This window comes from Silurus meridionalis, chromosome 3, assembly GCF_014805685.1.
Source record: "Silurus meridionalis isolate SWU-2019-XX chromosome 3, ASM1480568v1, whole genome shotgun sequence".
NCBI lineage: Eukaryota > Metazoa > Chordata > Actinopteri > Siluriformes > Siluridae > Silurus > Silurus meridionalis.
Window position 1 is genome coordinate 18,414,985 of NC_060886.1, and position 24,165 is coordinate 18,439,149.

Consider the following 24,165-nt stretch of genomic DNA (forward strand, 5'->3'; position numbering starts at 1 on the left):
AATGGTTAAGCCATTGGACTTTGGAGATGAAGGTTATGAGATCAAATCCCAGCCATACTCTCAATAAGGGTATCTACCAAATGCTGTAAACGTGCATAAGGGCATATTGTACCACTCTTACTCAGTGGTGGACAGTAATGAAGTAAATGTAATTTGTTACTGTACTTAAGTAGCTTTTTCACATATCCGTACTTTATTTTAATTTAGGGAGAGTTTTAACTTAACTACTTGTTTTGATTGCTGTTTGGTGGCATCTACTTAACACCAACATACAATTCTGCATCAGTTCAACAGCACGCAGAACATTTTGAGAGTAATAAATACCGAAAGGAAGTCCTGACTCTAACTTGCCATAGCACCCGTGGTCTTATTTGCACGATTTTTTTGCCATAATTATAGCCATAATAAATCATAGTACTTTGGACACTGAAAAACATTTGAAGGCAAATACTTTTGTACTTTTGTTCAAGTAAAAGTTTAAAGGGATCACTTGTACTTTTGCTGGAGTAATATAACTCAACTACATGGTTTGTGTACTTCATCCACCACTGTTTTTTACTTACTTTTTTATTTTCACACTTTATTCTATACCCTGTCTATCTTGTTCACCAACTGTTTACTGCGTTTGGTCCTCTACTTAGACCAGGTATTTAGCAATAGCAGTGCATGAAAGAATTCCAGACATATTTCTATACCTCATACACTCATGACAGCATCTTAACTCCTCTGACTTCTGTCTTTCCATGGATTGAGGGAATGTAGGAGGGTGGGGGAATAGATCTGTGAATGTAAGTTTATCTGGTAACGACTTTTATGTCCACCGCGTGGCGCTGTTGCCCCGTGTGTTTGTGTGTGTGCGTAACACGGAGCCACCGCTGTTTCGAGACACTGGCAGATGAAATGTAGTTGTGCAACACGTGAATTCCCGACAGAAAGGCGAGTCGCGAGTTGTCACAAGCTCTGTGCCGACCTTTAGAAACCGTCAAACAGGTCCATTCAGCGCAAAGAGCGGACAAGGGTGAGGAGATACAACATCTGGTATGCAACTGTTTGTCTGACACTCTCGTGTATGTGTGTGTGTGTTACTAAATTATTGCCAGTAATCCTAATAGCGCGTTCGTGCGGCTTTTCTGTTCAGGAAGTGACGTTGTATTTATCGGTCACGTCTGATCTAACTCGTGCTGTGAAATTTCTACGATATGAAGCAACTTCGAATCGCACGACATGTCACGTGCACTATATATTATTAAATAGCACCTGTTATATTCGTAGTTGTTTAGACTAACCTGTGTATGTTTTCTTCTAACATTTGTATGTCATCTGCTTGGTTAAAAAAAGAGCACATTTACTCACATGCTTTACATTACTTTAGGGCTTCAAGCTTATTTGTAAGGATCCCTATAGGGCCTGCTAGATCTGGGTACTTGGCATAGTAGTTTACATTTCTCTTGCTCTGCAATTCTACTGGATTTTCTACCCAGAAGCATTTAGATTCACGCTGTCTGGACCACACAGAAAGACCCCAGAGTTATTTTAAATAATGCACCATTCAGGCAGAGAAATGCATTTTGCAGGTTGTTGATCCAGTGTGTGTTCGCAGTGCTGCTGTCAGTGTACTGCCTGTCCGGGTGGGTGGGTGGGGTCTCTTGCTTTTACAGCCTCAGGACCATATTGGGAGCTTTTACTTTCTTTTTCCACTTTCAGTCACGTGACCGAGATTGGTATGCGTGCTCCAGATTATATTGGCGCCCCCGTTCTTCTTCTTCCCTACTTTTTTTTTTTTCCTTTCGATCATTTGGCCTCGTGTCTTCTTTATGCTAAATGACACACAGGCGCATTGCATTCGGGTGAGGTTTTGGTCTAAGAAAACTTTTGCGCATACTCCTGGGGTTACATAAGTGCCAGCAGTAGCGCAATGCCTGTTAAATGTATGGGGATTAGTTAGTTTCAAGGATATTTATGTGGCAGCACACAGGCCTTGTATAGCACCGTTTACCCTTGACCTCTGCTATTGTGGTCTAGTGGAGACAATGTTGTGCCCGCCCTGTCCTCTCCTTTATAATGGATATGTGGAACAGCCATGCTGCTGACCTGCAGAGCTAAATATAGACTTGCAAGTGGAGAGAGAGAGAGAGAGATAGATAGATGATGGATAGATAGGTGGTGTGCCTCTCGTCATTGCTGTGCAACATGTAAGCCATTCACAATCAGAAATTGTCTGAATGAGTGCTCAGTTTTCCTCTCTATTAACCACATAATGCAAGCCGCAAAGTCAATGAAAAGCCGATTAATCAGTCTCTTACCTAAAGGGGTTATCTTTAAGGCAATGATGAGTGATAGCACTGATTTTCTTTTTGATCCAAAACCAACCCTTAATACTGACACGTTTGCACAAGTAATTTTTTGTATATAAAAATCATATTTAAATATCAACTATTATATTAAAAATCTTGTCTTTAAACAAATATGCCATCTCTCTTTCTCTTTCTTTCTCTTTCTCTCTCTCTCTCTCTCTCTCTCTCTCTCTCTCTCTATATATATATATATATATATATATATATATATATATATATATATATATATATATGTATGTATGTATGTATGTATTTAAATACATGTTCTCTCCTTTGTTGTAATGTGTTTTTATGAGTGTTCGAGGGGGGTGTTAGAAGAAGGAAATAATAAAATAATAGCCAGTATTGGATCCTATAAAAAAAAAAAACTAAAACGTTTTTAAAGCCAAGTATTTGCATGGACAGCTGTTCATCATGCCTTCCCCAGACTAGTTGCCACAAAGTTGGAAGCGCACAATTACATTGAATATATTTGTATGCTGTAGGTATGTTTGCTAGAACATAGAAGTGTATGACAATAAACACAAAAAAGATCCATAAAGATATGATTTGCCACGGTTGGAGTGGAAGAATTTGAGTGACCCACACAGAGCCATAATCTCAGCCACATCAAACACCATTGTGATGAACTGGAGTACCATCTGGACTCCGTTTCTCACTTCACTAATTCTCATGTGGCTAAATGAGTCCAAATTTCTACAGCCATGCCCCAAAATGCTAGTGGAAAGCCTTCCCAGATGAATGGATTTCATTAAGTCCTGAAGCATCACAATTTATACATTTTGTAGATGTGCAATAATGTTTTGGCTCTAGGCTCCAGACAGAATTGTAAAGATCATACAATCAGAGAGAATGTGTAATGTGACACTTTTAATGACATTGTTAGTGCAATATATTTAGAAAACTAAGCCTGGATTAGTAGGAAAGGAAGAGGAGCAAGGAAGGAAAACAAGAATGCATTTTTAAAATAAATAACTTGTTGAGGAGGTGCTTCCTCTGGTCTTTTGTTAAAGAGTTCTGTGCAAAAGAGCACAGTTGAGCACCTTTGTTCTTTGATTTCCGGACCAGAAATATGTAAACAGAATCCTGAAACAAAGACATCAGTCGGCACCATTGCATAGCAGTCTTGCGAATCATGGTTTTTCAGTTATCTTCTACATAATACATTACATAATAATTAAAGAACTATAATCTCTCTTAATAGTTACAAACTGCTTTAAACTGATGGCGTAATATTTCTGCATTACTGATTTTACTATCTACAACATTGCCTGATATGATTATCTCCTTTTTTCAGGTATTAAGATAAATGCTGTAAAAAGGCATTAGTTTAAGATAAAACGTTTAAAAACTTTAATAGATCCAGGTAAAACCCGATTTACCAGGTGGAAGGAAAAAAAACGAAATGCACAGAGAGTGTTTTTTATTTACCGTTGACCTGGAGTGGTCGGGAATATTCTCGACCTGTCTCGGGTTTCCCGTGGTGAGTGGTGATCTCGGAAATTCATGCACTGTGTTTGACATGAGCGTGTAAGAGGCTGAACGCTAGGAATACCTCAGGCCTAAACCAGAGCCAAGAGCCTGTGTGCTGTATACAACTGAGTCTGACTCACACATTTCAGTTGGGGGTGACTGGAAGAGGGGGCATAGGAGGAATGTGCTGTAAAACACTTGCATGGATGAGGAATATCATATGCATACACTTATTCACATAGTAATTTAGGTTGCTCTTATATCTTATTCGCAAACACACAACCACCTACAGTTACCGTCATTGGAACAGACTTTTTAGACTTAGTCCAGCTCTGGCTCAGAAATGACACCCCTCCCCGCTTGCAGTCGAGACAGCCAGTGACACCGGAGTCAAACATGTTACTGTGAGTGCACAGTGAGCTCACACTGCCTGTAACTCTAACCGTGTGTGTTTGTGTGAGTATGTATGAGTGAGTGAGTGTATATGTGGTGGTGGGTGGATGGGTGTATATCTTTATCTGTGTCACTCTACAATGGTACAAAAGTAGACACAAGAGGGGCTCAGACCTGGATGTCACTGTGCAGCACAGGGACTCAAATCAACTTTATCTTTCATTTGCCTGTTTCTCTCCCCTCTTTTTCTGCCTACTCTCTGCCTGTACAGGAGAGCGGAGTGTTTTAAAAGTGTCATTATGCCATGGCGTCTCTGGGCGCCTCCTTCGTTCAAATCAAATTCGATGACATCCACTTCTACGAGAACTGTGGCGGCGGGAGCTTTGGCAGTGTGTACCGCGCCCGCTGGATCTCTCAGGACAAAGAGGTGGCGGTGAAAAAGCTGCTGAAGATTGAGAAAGAGGTGGGCGACGTAATTGCCTGCGCTTTTCATATTCGCGTTTTAATTGTCAGTGTGATAATCATTTTAATTGCCTCTCTGCATGTAGCGCCTGGTGCTACGCACCAGCCTCAAATATGCTTCCCCCTTGCTCTGAAGAGGGTATGTGTGGCGCTGAGGGTTTCATTTGTGATCTTAGAAATGCATGCACTGTGTCTTTAAAAGAAAATTATCACATAATTAAATCATATTAGTCTCAGGTGAGAACTGTTTGGCTTCAAATTACTTTGAAGTGATTGGTTTGTCATTTTATCATTTCTTTCTTTTTACGTTTTAATTTTAGCTCAGACTATGTCATGTTTTTTTATATCACTTATACAGTCTTGAAAAATGTCAAAAGATATGTTACATGAACACATAAGACAGAATAACTTTGTAACATAGATACAGGCAGATGTAATTAAGCATTTGTATCACCCTAAAATTTGGCTATTACAACAGTTTTAATATCAAAACCCATTCATACAGCATGTCATTCTTGTTAACAGTCAGAGCACATAAAATGGTAAATTACACAGAATACATTCTCATAAATGGGAAACAATTTCCTTCTTTGTCATTATGTAGTTAACTTTTTAATCCTTAATTCTTTCTTCTCGTGTCATAGGCTGAGATCTTGAGTGTACTCAGTCATCGAAATATCATCCAGTTTTATGGCGCAATTCTTCAGGCCCCGAACTATGGAATAGTCACAGGTCTGTAAGAGCACCTTGTGCTGTTTTTTCTCATTATGAATATAATTTACTTCACTGAAGAATTATTTGCATTGTAATAATAAAAAGCCAGTGACAACAAATAAATGTTTAATGGTAAACCTGTAGCAGTGTATGAATGTCAATATTTGCGCAGGATTTTTCATAATTTTTTTATTGATGCTTTCTAAGAAGTGGCCACACTAAGTAAACAGCGGTTAATCGCAGTGTATTTTTTATCACTTTTATCACTAGGTAATGTCAGCATTTGTTGAGTTTGTGTAAACAGTCAAGGCACCAGGGTGGGAGATGGAAATCATTTTTTGTTTATTAAATGTATTACTCAGATTTTTATTTCTCTCATCCTTTCATCTGCACCAAATAATGAAATAAAAATAGAAAAAAATCCTAAATCTCTGAAGTTTACACATTAGCTTGTTGTTACAGTTTTATTGATGGGGGTCATGAGATGATAGGAATATTGTCCTACAAGCCACACTACTGCAATCTCTCCTGCCTGTCATTATTTAGCTTTGCTATTAAAATAATGGCTTGGCCTTGCGCAGCTATCGGTAGAGTGCTATGTAATATTGCATTTTTATTCGAGAGACTCAGATGAGATCAGAGCAGCTTTGCTAGGTGATCAGTGCAGCAGGAGGAAGGCTATAGTGTGTAGATGGAGAATTGGTTGTCAGGAAACTGTCATCTCTATTTATCAGAGACCAAACTAATTATCACCAGGTAAAGGAGACACGTTTACAGGCGGCCTGGCTGGAGTCTTGTGTTTCCAGTTTCATCAGCAAGGTTATAAATCCCCCGTCCCATCATATTTCAGTAATTAAATTGTCAAAGCCAGTGTTTATTAGACAGTTTATCTGATTCTCTTGCTGCTGTATGTGAAATGTCCCGTGTGAGATGGCTTCTAAATTTCATAAAAAAATATTATTGTATTAAGTTTCAGCATTATAGTCAAATGCAATATGGTAATAGTTTGAACACATGCCAAAGAAGGACTTCCGAGAAATAGTTAGGGCAAGTCCTCTAGGAAGTCATGCTCAAGCACAGGCAGGAGAAGTCTTAACGAAAGAATGCAAAGTCCACTGCAGAGAAAACTGTTGTGACATCAGATAGTGCTGCTCAATGAATTTCCTGTTACAATTTTTTTTTAATGAACTATATACCTTGAAATAAACAGCACATAAACAGATTGGAAAGTCTTTTAGTTACATTAATTAGATTAGATGTGTACCCTGTGATATGTTTTGGAGTTCCCCATGATATTAATATAAATGATGTCTAATAAACGAATGATATTCTCTGAGAGAGAAAGAGGAACTCCAGTGCTGAGTGGTGTTATATATCTTTCACCATATTATTTATTATGTATATGTACAAAAGTATGGGTGGAAGCCCTTTCATATTTTAACTGGCCACATTCCCAGGGGAACGATACTGGACAGTAGGGGTCACTCTCACTCCTCTCACATATGAGGCGAACATGGGATCTGTATACCGATAACGTCAGTGATTTTTAGATTTCTCCTTCAAACACACTGAAAAAATTATAGAAGAATAGAAATATATTGTCAATATTTGCTAAAACAAATATCAGTAGTGTCTCTTTGAATGGTTCAAATTTGATTAAAACAATGATGTGTTTTACAGCATGGGTGTATTGCTTTGAGTTTTCAAACATAATGCATTAGATATTTCACCTTTACATTGATGCGCTTTATTTCAGAGTTTGCCAGCGGAGGGTCGTTATATGAGTATCTATCAAGTGATGCAAGTGAAGAAATCAGCATGAGACAGATCATGACCTGGGCGACAGAGATAGCTAAAGGTACACATAAATGTGCACATACACCAGGAAGTAGCTGAAGATCATTTAAAAATATACATTCATTATTTAATTCACATGAATGAAAACGATACATTTGGATCTTAATCAGAAATTTGCTTCTGGAATCAACATCATACATTATGAACATTGTAAATGCTTTCATTGAACTTAATTATAAAGGCTGTAATTCTCTCTTTATTTATTTCAGGAATGCATTATTTACATTCAGAGGCCCCGGTCAAAGTCATCCACAGAGATCTCAAGTCACGAAATGGTACTTATTCTCATGAGGTTTTCCCCAGTTTGTTTTTAAATCATTCATTGTAAAATAAATTATACAATAACTACTATGATCTATTTTGTAAATCTTATTGTAAGTCATCACTAAAGTTTGATTAGTTGTAGAAAGTTCTTATGAAACCCTGCCAATAAATACTATAAACCTATTTACAATTATAATGTCTTTTCTTTGTAGTGGTCATGACAGCAGACAAAGTTCTCAAGGTATTCAAGCTTTTTTTTCCTGATGCATTGATGGGTTTCATCACATGTGGAGAAATGTAATATGTGTATAACTTTGCCCATGGTATTATAGATCTGTGATTTTGGAGCATCTAAGTTTCACTCCCACACCACACACATGTCTCTGGTGGGCACGTTCCCCTGGATGGCCCCGGAAGTCATTCAGAGCCTTCCTGTTTCTGAAACATGTGATACGTACTCTTATGGAGTGGTGAGTCTCTCTCTCTCTCTCTCTCTCTCTCTCTTACTCTCTATCTTACTCTCAATCTCACCTTTTGTGTGTGTGTGTGTGTGTGTGTGTGTGTGTGTGTGTGTGTGTGTGTGTGTGTGTGTGTGTGTGTGTTTAAGAATGTGAAACCCCTCACTTTAGAAAATTTGACTAAACAAATTTGACTTTCTCTTATGCATCTTAACCACCTTTCTGTTATTCAAAATCCTGGGTACAAACCAAAAGTGAAAAAGGAGGAAACAGTGTTTAATATTCTGTTTCAATTCCTCTGAAAGACATGAATAGAGGGGAGAATTAGTTTGTCTTTTAATTTGATTGTGTATTTTTATACCCTTCCTTTACTGGGAATTTACAGGTATTACATGTTTAAATAGTCCACCTGTATTTATCAACATAACATTGTGTGTGTTTGTGTGTGGGTGTGTGTGTGTTTGTGTGTGTGTGTAAGTGTGTGTGTGTGTGTGTGTGTGTGTCTACCAAACCTGAAGTGTGTATATGGTATTTTAAATGTTGTGTGTGTATATTAGGTTTTGTGGGAGATGCTGACTCGTGAGATTCCATTCAAAGGGCTTGAGGGGCTGCAAGTGGCTTGGCTGGTAGTGGAGAAGAATGAGGTAAACCATAACTAATTATTTACAGTCTACAGATCTGAGCTTTTTGTTTAGATTTCTTGGATTTTTATCCGATAAGAAAAACAGGCTTAAATTTGTTCACACTGGTCAAGTAAAAGTGTTTTGAAGTTCACCAAACCCATAACTTTTTGTGCTGCAGATACTGCAGGTTTTTTGTAACTTGTGTGATGTAAAGTGGATAAGATGGAAATGAAGTTGTTTATGTGTGTGTGTGTGTGTGTGTGTGTGTGTGTGTGTGTGTGTGTGTGTGTGTGTTGCAGAGATTGACAATTCCCAGCAGTTGCCCTGCCAGCTTTGCAAACCTGATGAGGAAATGCTGGGAAACAGAACCAATGGTAAGAATTAGTCATGAAAAGAGTAATAAGTTAACTCTCTATAACACAGTATCTGTAACACTGCAATTTATTCATGTTCTGCTTTTTGATATTCCATTAAACAACTGCAATAAACATTGAATAAAGGCAATGTAAACAAGTGACAATACATTCTCTCCAGTTATTACCTTTATTCTAGTGTTGAACCAGTATGTAGTCAGTTAGAACAATCACTAAGAACAAGGTCACAAAGAGCACATAATTAAGATATGACCCCCAGTTCCAGTTTTTGAGCTTCTTAATGTTTCATTTGGTTTGAATGAAATGGTAAGCTCCAAGAATCCAGGAGGCTTCTGTCATCCCTCTATCAGGCTTCAGTTTGTCAGGTCACATATCTCCTCAAACACTTCCACACCCAGCTCAGTGAAGATGATTAATAGACATTCACTAGCTTAGTCCTAATCTTGCCAGTCAATAAGAGTAGTATGAGCCAGGTTTTTTTTTTAATAGCCAGTTTTTTATTTAAGAACCAATTCACAACTAAACATGACATCGTTGTAGATATAACATTTCTTTTTATTTTGACTTGGTTCATCATATGTTGGATACTAATGCTGCATGTGATTCACCAAGTATCTATTTTCCAAATGATGTATTAATATATTTAAAGAAGCATTTAATAGCGATGGACATTTTAAATGGTTGCAGTAATACATGACTACTAGCCAACTGGATGGCAAAATTAGCACAAGCAAGTTTATAGGCTTTACAGGTTTAAATACTATGCATTCAATTACAGTAGTTTCTTATAATTACATTAATGCTGCTAAACCTAATATAATACAAAATCGCTATTCTGTGTAAATTAGAAACACCTGATTTTTGGTTTGGATGAAATGATAATGGAGTTTTGAATGTACTCTGGCACTTGTTGTTCTGTTGTAGAAAAGACCCTTGTTTAAAGAGATCCTGTCCATCCTAGAGGCAATGTGCAATGATAGCCAACTCTCTGACCAGTGTAACTCCTTCCTACAAAACAAAGCAGAATGGAGGTAAGGTCATTTACATACATGCTTACACACACATGCACTATATGTTCAGATACCAGCGTAAGTTAATCATTAAGGCCCCAAATGACTGATCAGAAGGTCAGGGGTTCCAGCCGCAGCACTGCCACGCTCCCTCTGTTAAATCTCCGCTGCAGGGATGCCAAATTAATGGCTGACCACAGCTTCTTAGCAAGACTTTTTGTGAAGGCTTCAACAAATTAAATGTAAACTGCTCATAAACAGCTATTTAATATAAGTATTTAATCACATTAACATACTTAGATCCTCATTTACTGTTTATCTGTTCTTCAGAGTTGACAACACCTTCAAGCTGAATTATGACAGTAGTTTATTAATAGGTTTATCTAAAATGTATGTTTAAAATGGAAAAATAAGCAGTGAATAGATTCAAGTTTATTAAGAGCAAAGAGTATTCTGCAACCTCAGTGAGCTTTACTAACCCTAATATCACATTAATATTAGATTATATTTCAGCTGTCTGAAGATAAGTATTTTGAACAATAAAAAAAAATGTGCTGTTTAAAATCATGTAGTCATTCTTTCATTATAATTGTAATATGCCAGTGGGAGCCCAAAATCTAAACCAAAATGATATATCAGTATATATGTTTACTGCATCGTATATTGTGATCTATATGTTAGCTATGTGATGGCAGTATGAAGCTTAGTTTGTAGGAGTCAATCCTAGTCAGTATGAAGCATTTCCATCATGCAGGCTGGGGCTTCAGTGTTTTTGGTGCTGTGACAGACAGCTGTAGAAGATTCTGGGCGTGTGATGATAGTCCTATATTAAGATCAGCTAGTAGAGGTCCACAGAGCAGAACAAGATATTCCTGTCTTTCAGGTCATTCCTTCTGAAATAGAGAAAGTAAAAGCAGCAAATGGGATGTCTGGAAAACAAGTAAGCTAACGGCGCATGTGAATGCGAAATTCCATGTGTGATTGTCGAGTAAGTGACAAGCAAGGAAAGCAATTACATGGGAAGTTTGGAGTGGGAGTGGATGCCGAGCTGAAGGGCACTGAGTGGGAGGTCTGGGTTGCGTCACATGCTTTTCTATAAATAACTGCCGTGGGACAAAAATGTGCAGCCTACCCACTACCCCCCCTGGTGGCCTGCACGATCATAATGGTCAAATATTGTTCAGCAAATAACAGAAAATACTAAATAAGTAACCTACTAACAACTACTAGTTTTACAAAAGAGATTTTTGTAGATTAGATTTTATTATGTCGATGTATAATAATTACTATTCACTGTTATGAATCAAAACATTCTGTCCTATTTAAAACAGTAGTGGCAGTAATGCCAACCTACTCATTCATATAAAAGTAAGTCTATCAGTGTCTATTCTTTGTCAATAAAAAGATGATTAGTTTTATTTTGAGATTCATCTACAGGGCTTTTCCTTTGCCATTGTCATTTCTGATTTGCTCATTATGGGTGTAAATCAACATTCAGATTTGTATCCTGTTCTGTAACCATGTCTATTGTGAAAATAACTATTAAAACTATCGAATAAAGTAGTATTGCATTGAAATTAAGTCTAAGAACACTTTGTGTATGTGGTATCTACCATTAAAATGCAATTAATTGCATCTCAATTACTTTAAAAAAAAGTGTGTGGAGAAATGATATTAAATATCCTTTATATTAAAAATAATAATATATAATACGAATAATATTATCTGGAATGATAGAAAAACTGGTATTGTGATAACACAGGGGAATAAATCTTTGTTGAATTGGTGTGTGGGTTTGGTCTTTGTGAATAGGTGCACCTGTGATATAAGACTGAGGTTTTTGTGTAATGTTTCTTGTGTGAAGGCGTGAGATCGAGGCGACTCTGGATCGCTTGAAGAAGCTGGAGAGGGACCTGAGCACTAAAGAGCAGGAGCTGAAGGAGAGAGAGCGCCGCCTCAAGATGTGGGAAAAAAAACTCGTTGAGCAGTCCAACACTCCGGTGAGTCCTCTCTCTCTCTCTCTCTCTCTCTCTCTCTCTCTCACTCTCTCACTCACTCTCACTTTTTTCACATCATCACCTGCCACCTTTCTCATACACAAGCACTCACTCCATGTAAGGCAGGAGGTAAATGTAAATGTGAACAGAATGATTCGGTTTGGTTTGTGCTGCTGCTCTACACAGCATGCTGACAGATATTAATCTGGATGTGTTCACATGCCATACTACAAAATGCTTGCAGAGCACAAAATAGGGAGACAGTAATGAATATTTAGTGGCACAAACTTTTTGGCTTTCCTCATTTTCACACTTCATCTGGTGCTAATCTGTATGCCCATTCCTCTATCATTAAACAAATTACTAATTTCCAGCTTTCCTGTTTTCTCTCTTGCATTTGAGTTTGATTTTGCTATTTGTTTATGTCTATTTGTCTATTTACTCTCCATCCTTCCATTTTCCATCTTATTTTGTCCCGTTTTCCTTTTTTCCCATTCTCTCCTTTTTCACCCTTTCTCTATCTCACTTGCCTTTTCTGCTCTCCTCTCAGTTCTTTCCCCCCCTGGCCACTAAGATAAGTTCGGAGTCATATTTTGAGGCTAAGATGGAGGAGTCAAAGAGCTCGGAGCTGTCGTGTGAGATAAGGGGCTGCTGTAACGGCGAGCTGGGTGCTTTGGCTCTGCAGGCTGTGATGAAAGGCTTCGAAGATGTGTTCAGCCTGGATGCCCCCTCTGTCCCTGTCTTGCACTCGGACATGCAGGTCAGCATGCAGGCCACGCAGAACTCCTCCAAGACCTGTTCCATGCGAGAAGGACACAAAATCAGCATGGCTGCCTTGAGCTGGTCCGACGACAGTGACAGCGATTAGGAGTAGCTCCTCTCGTTAAATTAGCTGACCTTAAAAACTGTGGTCTTATACCAGCTTTCCTCACTGTTCACAAATATTGAAGATATTACTCATAATTCTAAAAGCAAATGTTATCTGTAAGGCTTATGATCAATTAGATCTAGATGTAGTCCTGATATCACAATTATTACACTTTTTTGTGGGTTTATTTTTGTAATAATAACACCATGTTTTTTTTTTTTCCTTCAAAACACATAAAGAAACATATATAGACATCTCCGATTGAGCTAAGAGGTGAGAGTAATAATTGTTTCCCACTCCTACGTATGGACTGCATTAGCACTGCCGGTCCAACGCCTTCAGAGTCCTTATGGATGTCATTTATGGCAAATGAAGTGGACATATAGAAGCGTGCTGAGGGGTCGAGCGAGCCTCGTGTCAGCATAGTGAAGATCCGTTGCTTTTATGATGAAGTGACATTTTGCTGACATTAAGATTGGCCAATTTGAGCAGTGAGGCTGGGAGATACTCACATACACAAGAAAGGCTAGGGAGTGTTAGAGAGAGAGAGAGAGAGAGAGAGAGAGAGAGAGAGAGAGAGAGAGAGAGAGAGAGAGAGAAAGAGAGAGAATCCCTTCTGTAAAACTTTATAAAGCTTTGATTCACAAGACCAAAAGCAACCCGCTCTTTGTGTTCTTGGATTCTCAAAAGAAAAGATATTGTATATATTATATTGGATGAGCTACACAATTCACATAAAATATGTAGAAACATATTTGTTCCTACATCTTTTTATTAATTTGATTTATATCAGTATATTTTACATTTTAACTGAAAGAAAGCATACTAATACTAACTTCATGGTTTATCAGGGTAAATGACTCTCATATGTTCTACACACAGATACAAATATGAAGTCACACTTTTGCTTTGGTTCATTAAAACACCTAATGAAATTTTCATGTTCTAATATTTATTGCTTCTATTTTTTTTTTTACTTGTAGTGCCCTTGTTTGCAGTATAACATTATTATTATTATTATTATTATTATTATTACCCAGACACTGTTAAAGCTTGCATTAAACAAATAAATTAATTATATTCATTAAAACACTCATAAACATATATACAAAATATAGTATAGAAAGTTTTGCATTTGTATTTGCAGTTTGTCTTAGATCCAGTGTTTTCCTTTGACATTATTTTAATCTGATTTCTTTTTTGATCCTGTCTCTTTCTGCCTTTTTGCAATAAACTTTGTCACAAAAAAATCAGCTTAAACTCTTTTCCTTCCATAGTTTCTTTCTTTTTTCTTTTTTTTGCACACATCTTATATAAGACTCCTGTTTTATGAATTCAAATGGTAAGTGAAATAGCAAAGGAATGATTCAGGAGACAAATGGTGACTATACGTTACACACATATTGAAGAACAGATACACTGCAACTGCATTTATTTTGGCTCAAGAATACCAAAAAAATCTTTTGGAGATTCCGTTGATGTGCCCCCGAATAAGCTCTATTCTCAATGTAATCTCGGGATGTGATGTGTGGATGTGCTCCTGTGGCGTCAACTTGAACATAAGGTCAAATCATGGCCATATTCTCTTGGATAACTCCAGCAGGCAGAGTGCACTTTGCACCCTGCTGAACTTTGCTGAGCTCTTAAAGGAATTTCAATTACAGAGTCATTTGTGCTGACTGTCTCCACACCTCCTTTCATCCCATCTCTTCTTTGTCAACAGTCGGCTTCCCATCCTTATAAAACCATGCAAGCCAGTCGCGAAATTCAAGATGGCTGCTTGAAATTCACTTTTATGTCACTCTAATTAGGCAAATGTATGTCATGTAGCTCTGACGTGTGGCAGATGTTTTGTTTTTCTTTTTTAATTATTCTAATTTTGTTTACATCCTCTGATATGAGGTCTTCTCAGACGGTGGAGATGAGGGCCCATCTGGCACCACAGAGGGAGAAACACAACAGTTGTGCTTTTCTCTCTCTCTTTTTATTTCTATTTCTATTTCTATTTCTTGCACATATAAGAGCTTTGACATATTCCACGCACAGATTACTCATTTTGATTCCTTTTGCCATCTTTTAGCACAGCAGTGTTCTTGTACTATAATATTGCCTGCTAATAAAGTGATTTGTGTTTTGACTGGCATTTGCCTTGTAATGCATATGTCCCCCCGGAGTTTGTTAGGACATTTCATACAAAAGTGCTGCATATTATATTTAGTGGGCATTTAAACCTTATGAAGAATTGATGGGATTTATGTTAACTTACATTACAGCGTTCATGAGTTAACTAAAGCCATCCTGTAATAAGAGTTCACTGTTTGTATGCATTACTCTCTCTTTCTCTCTCTAGCTGCTCCCGAACCTGGCCATCCATGTCTGGACAGAGGAACATGTGGTCAGTATCAATGTTAAATGAGTGTTACAGTCATTCAGTACACGGCCCAAGTTTATAGTTTGATTGCATTGCAATTGTATATTAAACATTTTTAGATGAAAATTAAAAACTTATATATGCCTCAATCAATAATACTAAAAAATGTTTCATACAATTGAGTGCTAAAGCATAAGACAAACCAGTAAAAGTTTTAAGTAAAAATACATTTACATGTAAAGTTTAACAGACGTTTTGCCATTAATAGAAAGAGTCAATAATCAATTTAAATGATTAACATATGTAAAAAGTGGAATAACCAAACACACTTTCAGTCTCTTTTTTAAAAGTGCTCATAATCGTCCAATCTCAGATTCAATATATGTAGCGGTAAGATTTTCAAAAAGAAATGTCTTGTAGCACCTTATCAAATTTCAGTAATTTAACACAACAGGATGTAGGACTTCAGAATTGTAACAGGTTCATTTACTAATAATGGCCTCCATTTTACAGTACTTCTGGATGTCACAGATTTTTGGGACAGGTAAGAAGTTCTCAAAATATGATCTAAATAATTATTTCATAATTTTGGATTCATAAAGAGTTCCCAAATGTTCATGTGCACGTGGAGTATAAGTAAGATTTCCTGCAGCATGTTTGTGTGTTTGTGACTATGTTGGTGCCAGACGGAGTAGAGTGTGAAATGCAGCGCTACGCTGATGTCTTCAAGAAGAACCATATCACTGGACGCAGGCTGCTGCTTCTCACTGAGACCGATATGAGAGATATGGGAATCTCCTCTAAAGGGCATATCATACACCTGAAGGTAATGTAGTGAAACTGCTGCACAAGAGGACAAGATTTAATGCTGTTTGGTATAATAACACAATGAAATGGCTTACAGACTTATGAAAGTATAACTCGTATTTAAGTAGCATTGGGTTTAAGCAAATAAACAATTAAAGGTTGCATAAGAGCTTTGAAGCATAACGAATAAAATACAACGAGGCTTGCAGTTATAGGAAAATGTGATAACAGTCTGAGGTGGTTTGTAGAAAAGCAGTTGAGAGCGCTATTATCTATAGTAGACCATAGGAACAAACTTATTTCTGAAACATTGAATGGTTGAATCGAAAGAGGATATGTGGTGAACATGGAAATGATCAACATTATCCTACTAATAACTGTTTTTTAATTGCACTATCCATCACTAATTATTATCCTATAACAGCACATTCTGAAGTGGGTTTTTTTTATTTATTTTTAGGTTTTTCTATCTGAAAGACTTCTTTGCTAATGAAATTGAAAAAATGTGTCTGTGTCTGTATCTCTATCATGCATTATGTATCATATTCCTGAAAGAAACTCTTTATACTTTTTTCAGGCTGAAATTGAAAAATTAACGAATGATTACCTCGCCCTGTTCCATTTCCCCCCATTAATAAAGGTATGGCCAGTTATGTTGTTTTTGTTTGTCATTTTTGGTTTTGTGATTATTGAAGTCACTTCATTAATTTCCTTTGATAATGTGCTGGTAAATAAGTGTTTAATTAATGAACTTATTTACCAGCACATTATCAAAGTACTACATTTTGACAGTGTTTTAATAACGTAAGCTGAGTTTTATCTGTTTGCATGTCTAATGCCAGGATGAATGGGACATAGAAGAAGAAAAACAAAGCTGGAGGAAGACTGTAAATCTGGAGCTGGTGTTTGGTTATCACTGGAAACCAGGGACAGGTCCACAGGTACACCTGATGACTTGATAACAGAATATATTTGCCTAAGAAAAGTTGTTAAATAATTTGATAATTATTGATCTTAAGTTGATGAAGACTTGATGACAGTCAGTGATTAGGTGGTTTATTCCCTGATTTAATGAGATGTTTAAAACTGGTGGGCAAAATAAAAATGCAAAAAGAAGCTTTTAAGTAACTTTAGAGAACTGAATATCTTTGATTCAGTCAAGTAAAGGAGCCTAGTGTTTAAAAATTTCATTTATCTCTTCTCCTAACCTTGGTCATGAATATGTTGGTATCAAGCCAGAAAGCCCCCAGCTATATATGAGCGCTTTTAAACTTCTAAATTAAAATTCATACTTAATTATTATTATTATTATTATTTTTTACCTCTTACCACATATAATGCGTAGATATGTTTTTGCATTCATTATTTTGAACTGCTATTTGCGCTGTGATGCAGAACGAGGCCTTTTGTTCCCCGGGTGATGACTTGTCATCAGTCTATAGAACTGAGACTCTTTAGGATGTCAAGATGGCGACACTTTCCTTGAAGTTGCCATTTCCTTAAGTAAAGGAGCCTGTTATTGACCACCATCTCACTAAGCACTTTTTTCTGTTTGCAAGATGGATTTTTTTCTTCTGCCCTCCTTTAAAAATAAACAGAAAAAAGATAAATAAATTTTCCATCTAGAGTGATACATTGCATACACCCCCTCTTGCTTGCGAAGGCTTTGTTCAGATCTCAAAGAGGGGAGAAAGGCCGCTTCTCCACTTGCTGCTCGAATTTAATCAAAAATGGCCCATTTAGCCAGAAGTCATTTTCTTTTTAAAAGGCAAATGTTATTTAATCTTTCAGCTGTTCATTGTCCCATCATAAATAGTCCCCTTTCAGTGCGTGCGGCAGGGCTGAAGCGAGGCCGCTAATTGCCTCCCATTTCTCCTGACATGTGGTGGTTTAGTGGGGAGGAAACTCAGCAGGGAGAAGGAAACAGGAGGCTGAGAAAATGAGAGCTAATTATTTTCCCCTGCCTGGTGTCAGGCTCTGTGTCAGCCTTGTTTTTACAAACTGGAAGGTTCTTTTGGACTAAATAAAACAAACCCGCTCTGCTCACTTTTCCCCGTTCTTTCCTTCTCTCTCTTCCCCCGCCTTCTCTCTCTCTCTCTCTCTCTCTCTCTCTCTCTCTCTTCCTCTCTCTCTCTCTCACTCTCATTTTTCTCTCTCTCTATCTCTCCCTCTCTCTGGCGGTGTCATGGTAGCAGCTGCACTTCTCAAAGACTAAATGAGGGGCCTGCGATTGTGCACTGGCCATCTGACAGGCAGCGAGTGTGCTGTTAATGAGGATATCAGCGCTGAGTCGAGGGAAAGGTGCTGAATTATGTATGAGGCGTCATTAGACGCTTGCTGTGCTGGCCGCCATCATGGTGCATTGTTTCTGCCGGTGTGATTAGGCCAGGCCCAACAGCGCCAGGCCAAGGTTCTAGCAGCCTGTTCCAATGAGGAGGAGTCTGGCACCTGTACAGCGAGACATGGCTTCTGACATACACACACTCAGGACCTCTGACACTGCTGCTTTGAGATCCATCCAGCAAACACAGACACACAGAAACACTCAGTCTTAAACACACCCTAAAAACACACACGCATGCGCATCCATGGCACACTAGTCATTTTAAGACTCACACCACACTCTAGTGAGGATTTAAAGATGTGTGATAGGGCTCTGCTATGATGTATCTCCCTCTGATCCCAGTACACAGCAGATTGGCTTGCAACAGGAGCAGTGCGTTTTAAGTAATGACCGGTAAATGGTGCCCAGGCTGGAGGAATCATTATTGCTCTGTCAGCATGTGCACCTTGTCCAAAGCCAGCCAGCACTTTATAACTTTATATCCTCTGATGATGAGTACATTTGCATTGATGATAGGAATGAAAGTGGATGTTATAAGGTCATTTGCACATTTTTGTCTCCTTTTATTACAGCTTTAACGACTAGTTGAGATTTTTTTTTATTCTTTATAGTATTATATAGTTGAAGTAATGAGCAATATGCTTGGCTAGATAATACACTGGATATTCACATATGCTGATCTCTGAGCTCAGTATTTAAGGGCCTTGCTCAAGGGCCCAAGAGTTGCAGCCTGGTATGGATGGGACTCAAATCCACAACCCTTCGGATCCTAAGTCCCCTGCCTTAACCACTATCAAATCAAAACTTGTATTATAGCTACAAATAATATGAATTATACATAAGAATTATATATGTTCCCTTTTCTACTCTTTGAAGGTAGTTAATTATTTAGTTTTCTGTCCTTTGCTGACAATTGTTTAGCCGTTAATGCACTCATTCACTCATTCATAAATGTGTGCATTATAAGTGAGCAGGAGACAAATGGTCAGATAAATCCCCATTTGACAAATGCACATGTTTGCACTTTTGCATATATATGAAGAGAGGAGATCTGCAGTGTAGTGAAATGCTGAAACACAGGGAATAAAAATTATAGTCATCTCTGATCACATGACGTGAGTTCTGTGACATTGTTGTTGGATAACATAAGTATTTATTTTATTATCTTGTGGAATTTCCTTATGAAAAGTTATTACTGTCCATAGCAGCTTATTTCTTGTGGTTTCATTGTGTTGTCTAGACAGAAATTTCCCCACTGTGGGATGAATAAAGGTATATCTTATCTTAAAGTAACATTTAATACATTCAGTGGTTTTCTCTGGGGTTGAAAGCATGCCAGTAAGCTCTGCTAAATTATTAAAAAGTGTCAATGTGTATGTATGCATAGGTCCATCTCTGGAACACTGAATGTGAGGCAGCAATTCCAGTCCACTTCAGGGCACACACACACACACACACACACACACACACACACACACACACACACACACATTTGCTCACTCATTCATACACAGGGTTAATATCAGTATAGTTATTTTACCTGCTACAATGTTTTTAGACTGTGGGCAAAAAACATTTGTCAAATCCACACTCCACATAAACTCTCCATCGCAGGGCTTCTATCAGCCCCTGTATAAGAAGCCCTTAATGAACAGGTAGAATTATGCTTATTTAAAACAGTTCATAAATTGTTTAATCAAATTCTGCCTAACAAAACCTCAAAACTAGAGAAAACTTGTAATTAGCTAACAACTGACCACATTTTCTGAATTCCTTCATACAGGACTGCAAATGGAAAATGTACTTGGAGCTTGACGGAGATGAAGTTGCTTTAACCTACATCAGAGATATCACATTTAATGCAAATAGACCAGATGTGGAAGTCTCAAAGATGACGAAGGTATGTTCGTGTTTGTTTGTATTATTGGTTATAATGAATAACTCAGTATAATCTAGTGTGCTGATGTATGACATGTACTTTTTCAGCCACCCTTTGTGATGGAAAAATGGATTGTTGGGATACCTGACAAACAGACTGTTGACTGCATTGTAAATTATGAGGTAAACCAACCAACCAACCAAACATGCAAAAAAATTTAATGACCACAACACATTTAAGGAACATAAGGTAATAATGTATCTCTGAAAACATTCTTATACTTTCACTTTTCTACACACTGTATGTATGTGTAGATATGACTTTAAAAATGGCAGAATTTCCAGTAAAACGATTGGGGATGTTCCTTGTCTTTACTGGCCCCAACCAGGATCACTCCTTTTTTACACTTAACTTGGGTTGTTTGGTTTAAGCCTTTAAACCAAAGGCTTTTTCAACCACAGTTGAAGTTCAGTATAGACTTTTATCTGCAAAAATCTGCGGTAGGGAATTAGAAGAAGATAAGACATATATACATAATTGATCCCGTGGGGAGAAATTGGGGGAAAGGCTTGGTAGCTGTTTGGATCTATGCAAACTGTAACTCACCCAATGCTTATTGTCTCATCAGAGTGACGTCAAGTCTCCAAAGAGCACAAGGCATGTGCATTCAGTGCAGTGGAGTCTGGTCAGTGGCCCAGATGAAATCAGAGGTGTAGAGCTGCTCATAGAAACAGCGCCAGCAAATGGGGAGGGGAACTACAAAAGCAGTTCCAACACTGGTAATACAAATATTTACTGTTCAGAACCATAGACACTGTGAGTATGGAGTTTAAAATTAGAGGAAGCTTCTACTGATATAGCGATTGTATATAATGTGTCTGGTAATTATTAGAATGTTGAATGAAAATAGAAATAAAAGTGGTAAAGAGAATTGAAATTAATTATTATGCTCCAATTATTCCCCTGGTGGTCTAGTGGTTAAGACGCAGCGCTCCCACCGCTGCGACCCGGGTTCGATTCCCGGTCAGGGAACCATCCCCAGCCACTCTCAGTGCCGGTCCCAAGCCCGGATAAATTGGGGAGGGTTGCCTTAGGAAGGGCATCCAGCGTAAAAACATGTGCCAAATCAAACGTGCGGAGGATCCGCTGTGGCGCCCCCTAACGGGAGAAGCTGAAAGAAAGTTTTTTTTTATTATGCTCCAATTATTATGATTTTGTTACTTCTGGGGACATAACAAAACTTATTTTTAACCTTTTTTTCATTCACATAAGGGTCTCCTCATTTTCTATTTTCCAAAAAATATATGGACACCTGTCAATAATGCATATGTGCTTGTTGATTCCCATCCCTATTCCCGGAGGAATATGGAGTTATAACAGCTTTTACTCTTATAGGAAAGCTTTGGAAAGAGATTTGTGCTCATGCAGCCATAAGAGCATTAGTTTGGTAAGACACTAATGTCAAATAAGAAGGTCTCACCCTGTAAGTTCCAGCAGTGGAAATTCGTAAAACTACAGCATACACATACCTCCTATAAAATTGTGTGCTTTCGACTCTTGGAAACAGTGTGGGGAAGGCCTACAAATGTTAATGCTCGTGTGTCCACGTCCTTTTGGCCATATAGTCTAGTTATACAGAAAAAACCTAGTTGTATTGATTTCTTCTTTTCTGCAAACCAGGTGTCTGCATAATAGACAGTTTAGTACAAAAGTATTTAAAAGTATAATATACGCTAGATAAAAATATACTGTGATTTTTAAAGTATAGTATTAACATTTGATTTGAACATGTTATGAATGAAATGTGGTTTTGTAAATTAGTAGGATAACAAGTAGAATAACAATCCAAAACGATACACAACAGAAAAGATTTGTTTAAAAAAATTATTTTTGCAATGAAAAGGCAGTTATTTACATAAAATATTCACAACAGATATGTCAGAAGACATACGTTATTTTCTTTGACATATTCAGAGCTATGATAAAGCTTAGTGGACTCCAAACTATTTGAATTATATGAAATACAGCTATATAAACAAAGGGAGAAGTTATTAAAGATGTTTTATAATCATATTAAAAATACTTATCTTTAAATAAATATAAAAATGTATGCACTCAAATGACTTTTGTATTATCCCACAGGTGTTGATCCTCAGTGGATTTCCAGTCTGAGATCAAAGCAACTCAAAGACAACTTTGCCAGTGAGCGCCACAGTGCCACTCCAAGCAACCACTCAGACAGCATGACCCTCCCACAGTTCCTGTCTGTTTTCGGTGATCAGTCCTCATATGCTTCTGCCGTGCGAAGATCACCCAGTCGCAGTTCACTTTCCCAATGGGCCGACTCCCGGAGCTCCTCTCCTACACTTTCGACCAAACTCTCCTCAATCCACCTGGGGTCAAAGGGTAGCAGCCCATCCAGTACGACTTCAGAGAGCACATTGGAAAGAGACCGCTCTAATAAAAATAGGCAAATGCACAACTACCAGAGAAAGAGCTCCTATAGCTCTCTAACTGGAGCAGTGGAACGGAAATCCTATAGAGGGGGAAGTCACACTTCTCATGGCGGTTTTAGAGGAGGACGACACCGAACTAACCACGTAGTACCACAAAACCAAATACGAATAATCCCAGGATTGGTGACATCAACAGTAGGTGAAAAGCAGAAAGAGGAGCCAGAGGATGCCAAAGCTACAGAGGGAGGATGGATAAAAGTGGAACGCAAGAAGCCTCCCAAACAGGACCATAAGCAGCAGGACCAAAGACAGCTCAGAGGCCGTCCACGAAGGGGTGGAAGAGGGGGACGTGGGCGGAGCTAATGGCTTTTATGCTGTTTATGTGTGGGCATATGGATTGAATAATTAAATTATTACACCATAAAAGACATATTTTTACAAATAACAGAAGCAGCAGCGTGAGTCAGGGTATAGTGAGTCAGGGTATAGGGGTATAATAAGAACTGCTTGGCAAAGGATTATGAACAGACATGTTTTGCCACTCATTGCAGGCTCGCCAGTCAAATGAAGAATGAGTAGAAGGATCTTTTTAGCGCACAATACTTACCAAAAGCCTCAATTTAACACTTCCAGAGCCAGTCTCATTCTACAATATAGATGACAAACTTTTAACAACACAATATTTTACCAGTGGTTTTTAAACTGTGGTCTGAGAGCCAGTAAAGTGATTGTAAATTTTTTAACAAAACTTTTAATAAATCTCTAAAAATATTTTTTTGGGAAAATCATCCAAAGGGTCTGAATGTATTAAAAGATTAAAGATAACATACTGTATATCTGCATGTTACAATCCGGTGTATTGCACTTCTTCTTCTTCTTTAATGCAGATGGAAATCAAATGATTGTATTAGACTACAGAATAAACTGTTTAAAAATAATGTACTAATATTTATATAATTCTGGTTGTAAGTCTTCATGCCCGATATGTTTCTATTTTATGACAAATATCTTTTCCTCCACACACTTCAGAAATATGAATATTTAAGTACTTCTAAATATTGTTTGGAACCTGAATTATTTGAAAGTCACTACTACAAGATGAATTGGGTTTGTTTTGCTCCACGTTTTAAATCGTGTTTTTAGTTATATTTTTATATACACTTTTGCCAGCTATATCCCGTTGCATCGTTAAAATAAAAGGTTTTAATATAACATCTATATTTTGTGTGTGTGTGTGTGAGAGAGAGAGTGTGTGTGTGTGTGTGTGTGTGTGTGAGTGAGAGAGAGAGAGAGAGAGAGTGAGTGTGTGTGTGTGTGTGTGTAAGTGTGTGTAAGTAAGGGGTGGGCTTGGGGCTTGTATGTGTAGGTGGAAGGATGTTAATCGCGCTTCAGCACCCTTATGTAAATATGGCAAAGAAGTTTGGCGCCACCGCTGAGGGTCCTGAAAGGACGATTCATAAA

General features: G+C 37.8%; 1 protein-coding gene and 1 non-coding gene across 4 annotated transcripts; both read left to right on the plus strand.

Annotated features, from left to right (window-relative positions):
* The first annotated feature begins 840 nt into the window (after positions 1-840).
* Positions 841-23,916, plus strand: zak (sterile alpha motif and leucine zipper containing kinase AZK). Of its 3 annotated transcripts, none has more exons than XM_046845142.1 (20): positions 841-1,038; positions 4,492-4,683; positions 5,327-5,414; positions 7,153-7,254; positions 7,463-7,528; positions 7,730-7,758; positions 7,850-7,987; positions 8,533-8,619; positions 8,898-8,972; positions 9,897-10,003; positions 11,847-11,982; positions 15,198-15,242; positions 15,732-15,762; positions 15,905-16,044; positions 16,603-16,665; positions 16,868-16,966; positions 20,153-20,269; positions 20,356-20,430; positions 20,877-21,027; positions 22,391-23,916. In XM_046845142.1, the coding sequence occupies exons 2-20, from the start codon at positions 4,525-4,527 to the stop codon at positions 23,065-23,067; spliced, it is 2,385 nt and encodes a 794-aa protein (XP_046701098.1). In that variant the 5' UTR covers positions 841-1,038; positions 4,492-4,524; the 3' UTR covers positions 23,068-23,916. The 3 variants fall into 3 exon arrangements, with proteins under 3 accessions (XP_046701098.1, XP_046701099.1, XP_046701100.1); XM_046845143.1 differs by having other exon boundaries at positions 841-1,018; XM_046845144.1 differs by lacking the exons at positions 15,198-15,242; positions 15,732-15,762; positions 15,905-16,044; ... (4 more) ...; positions 20,877-21,027; positions 22,391-23,916 and adding an exon at positions 12,530-14,102 and having other exon boundaries at positions 847-1,038.
* trnag-ccc lies at positions 21,208-21,280 on the plus strand. Its single transcript has one exon. It is a non-coding gene; the product is annotated as a tRNA-Gly (tRNA).
* Positions 23,917-24,165: the final 249 nt, after the last annotated feature.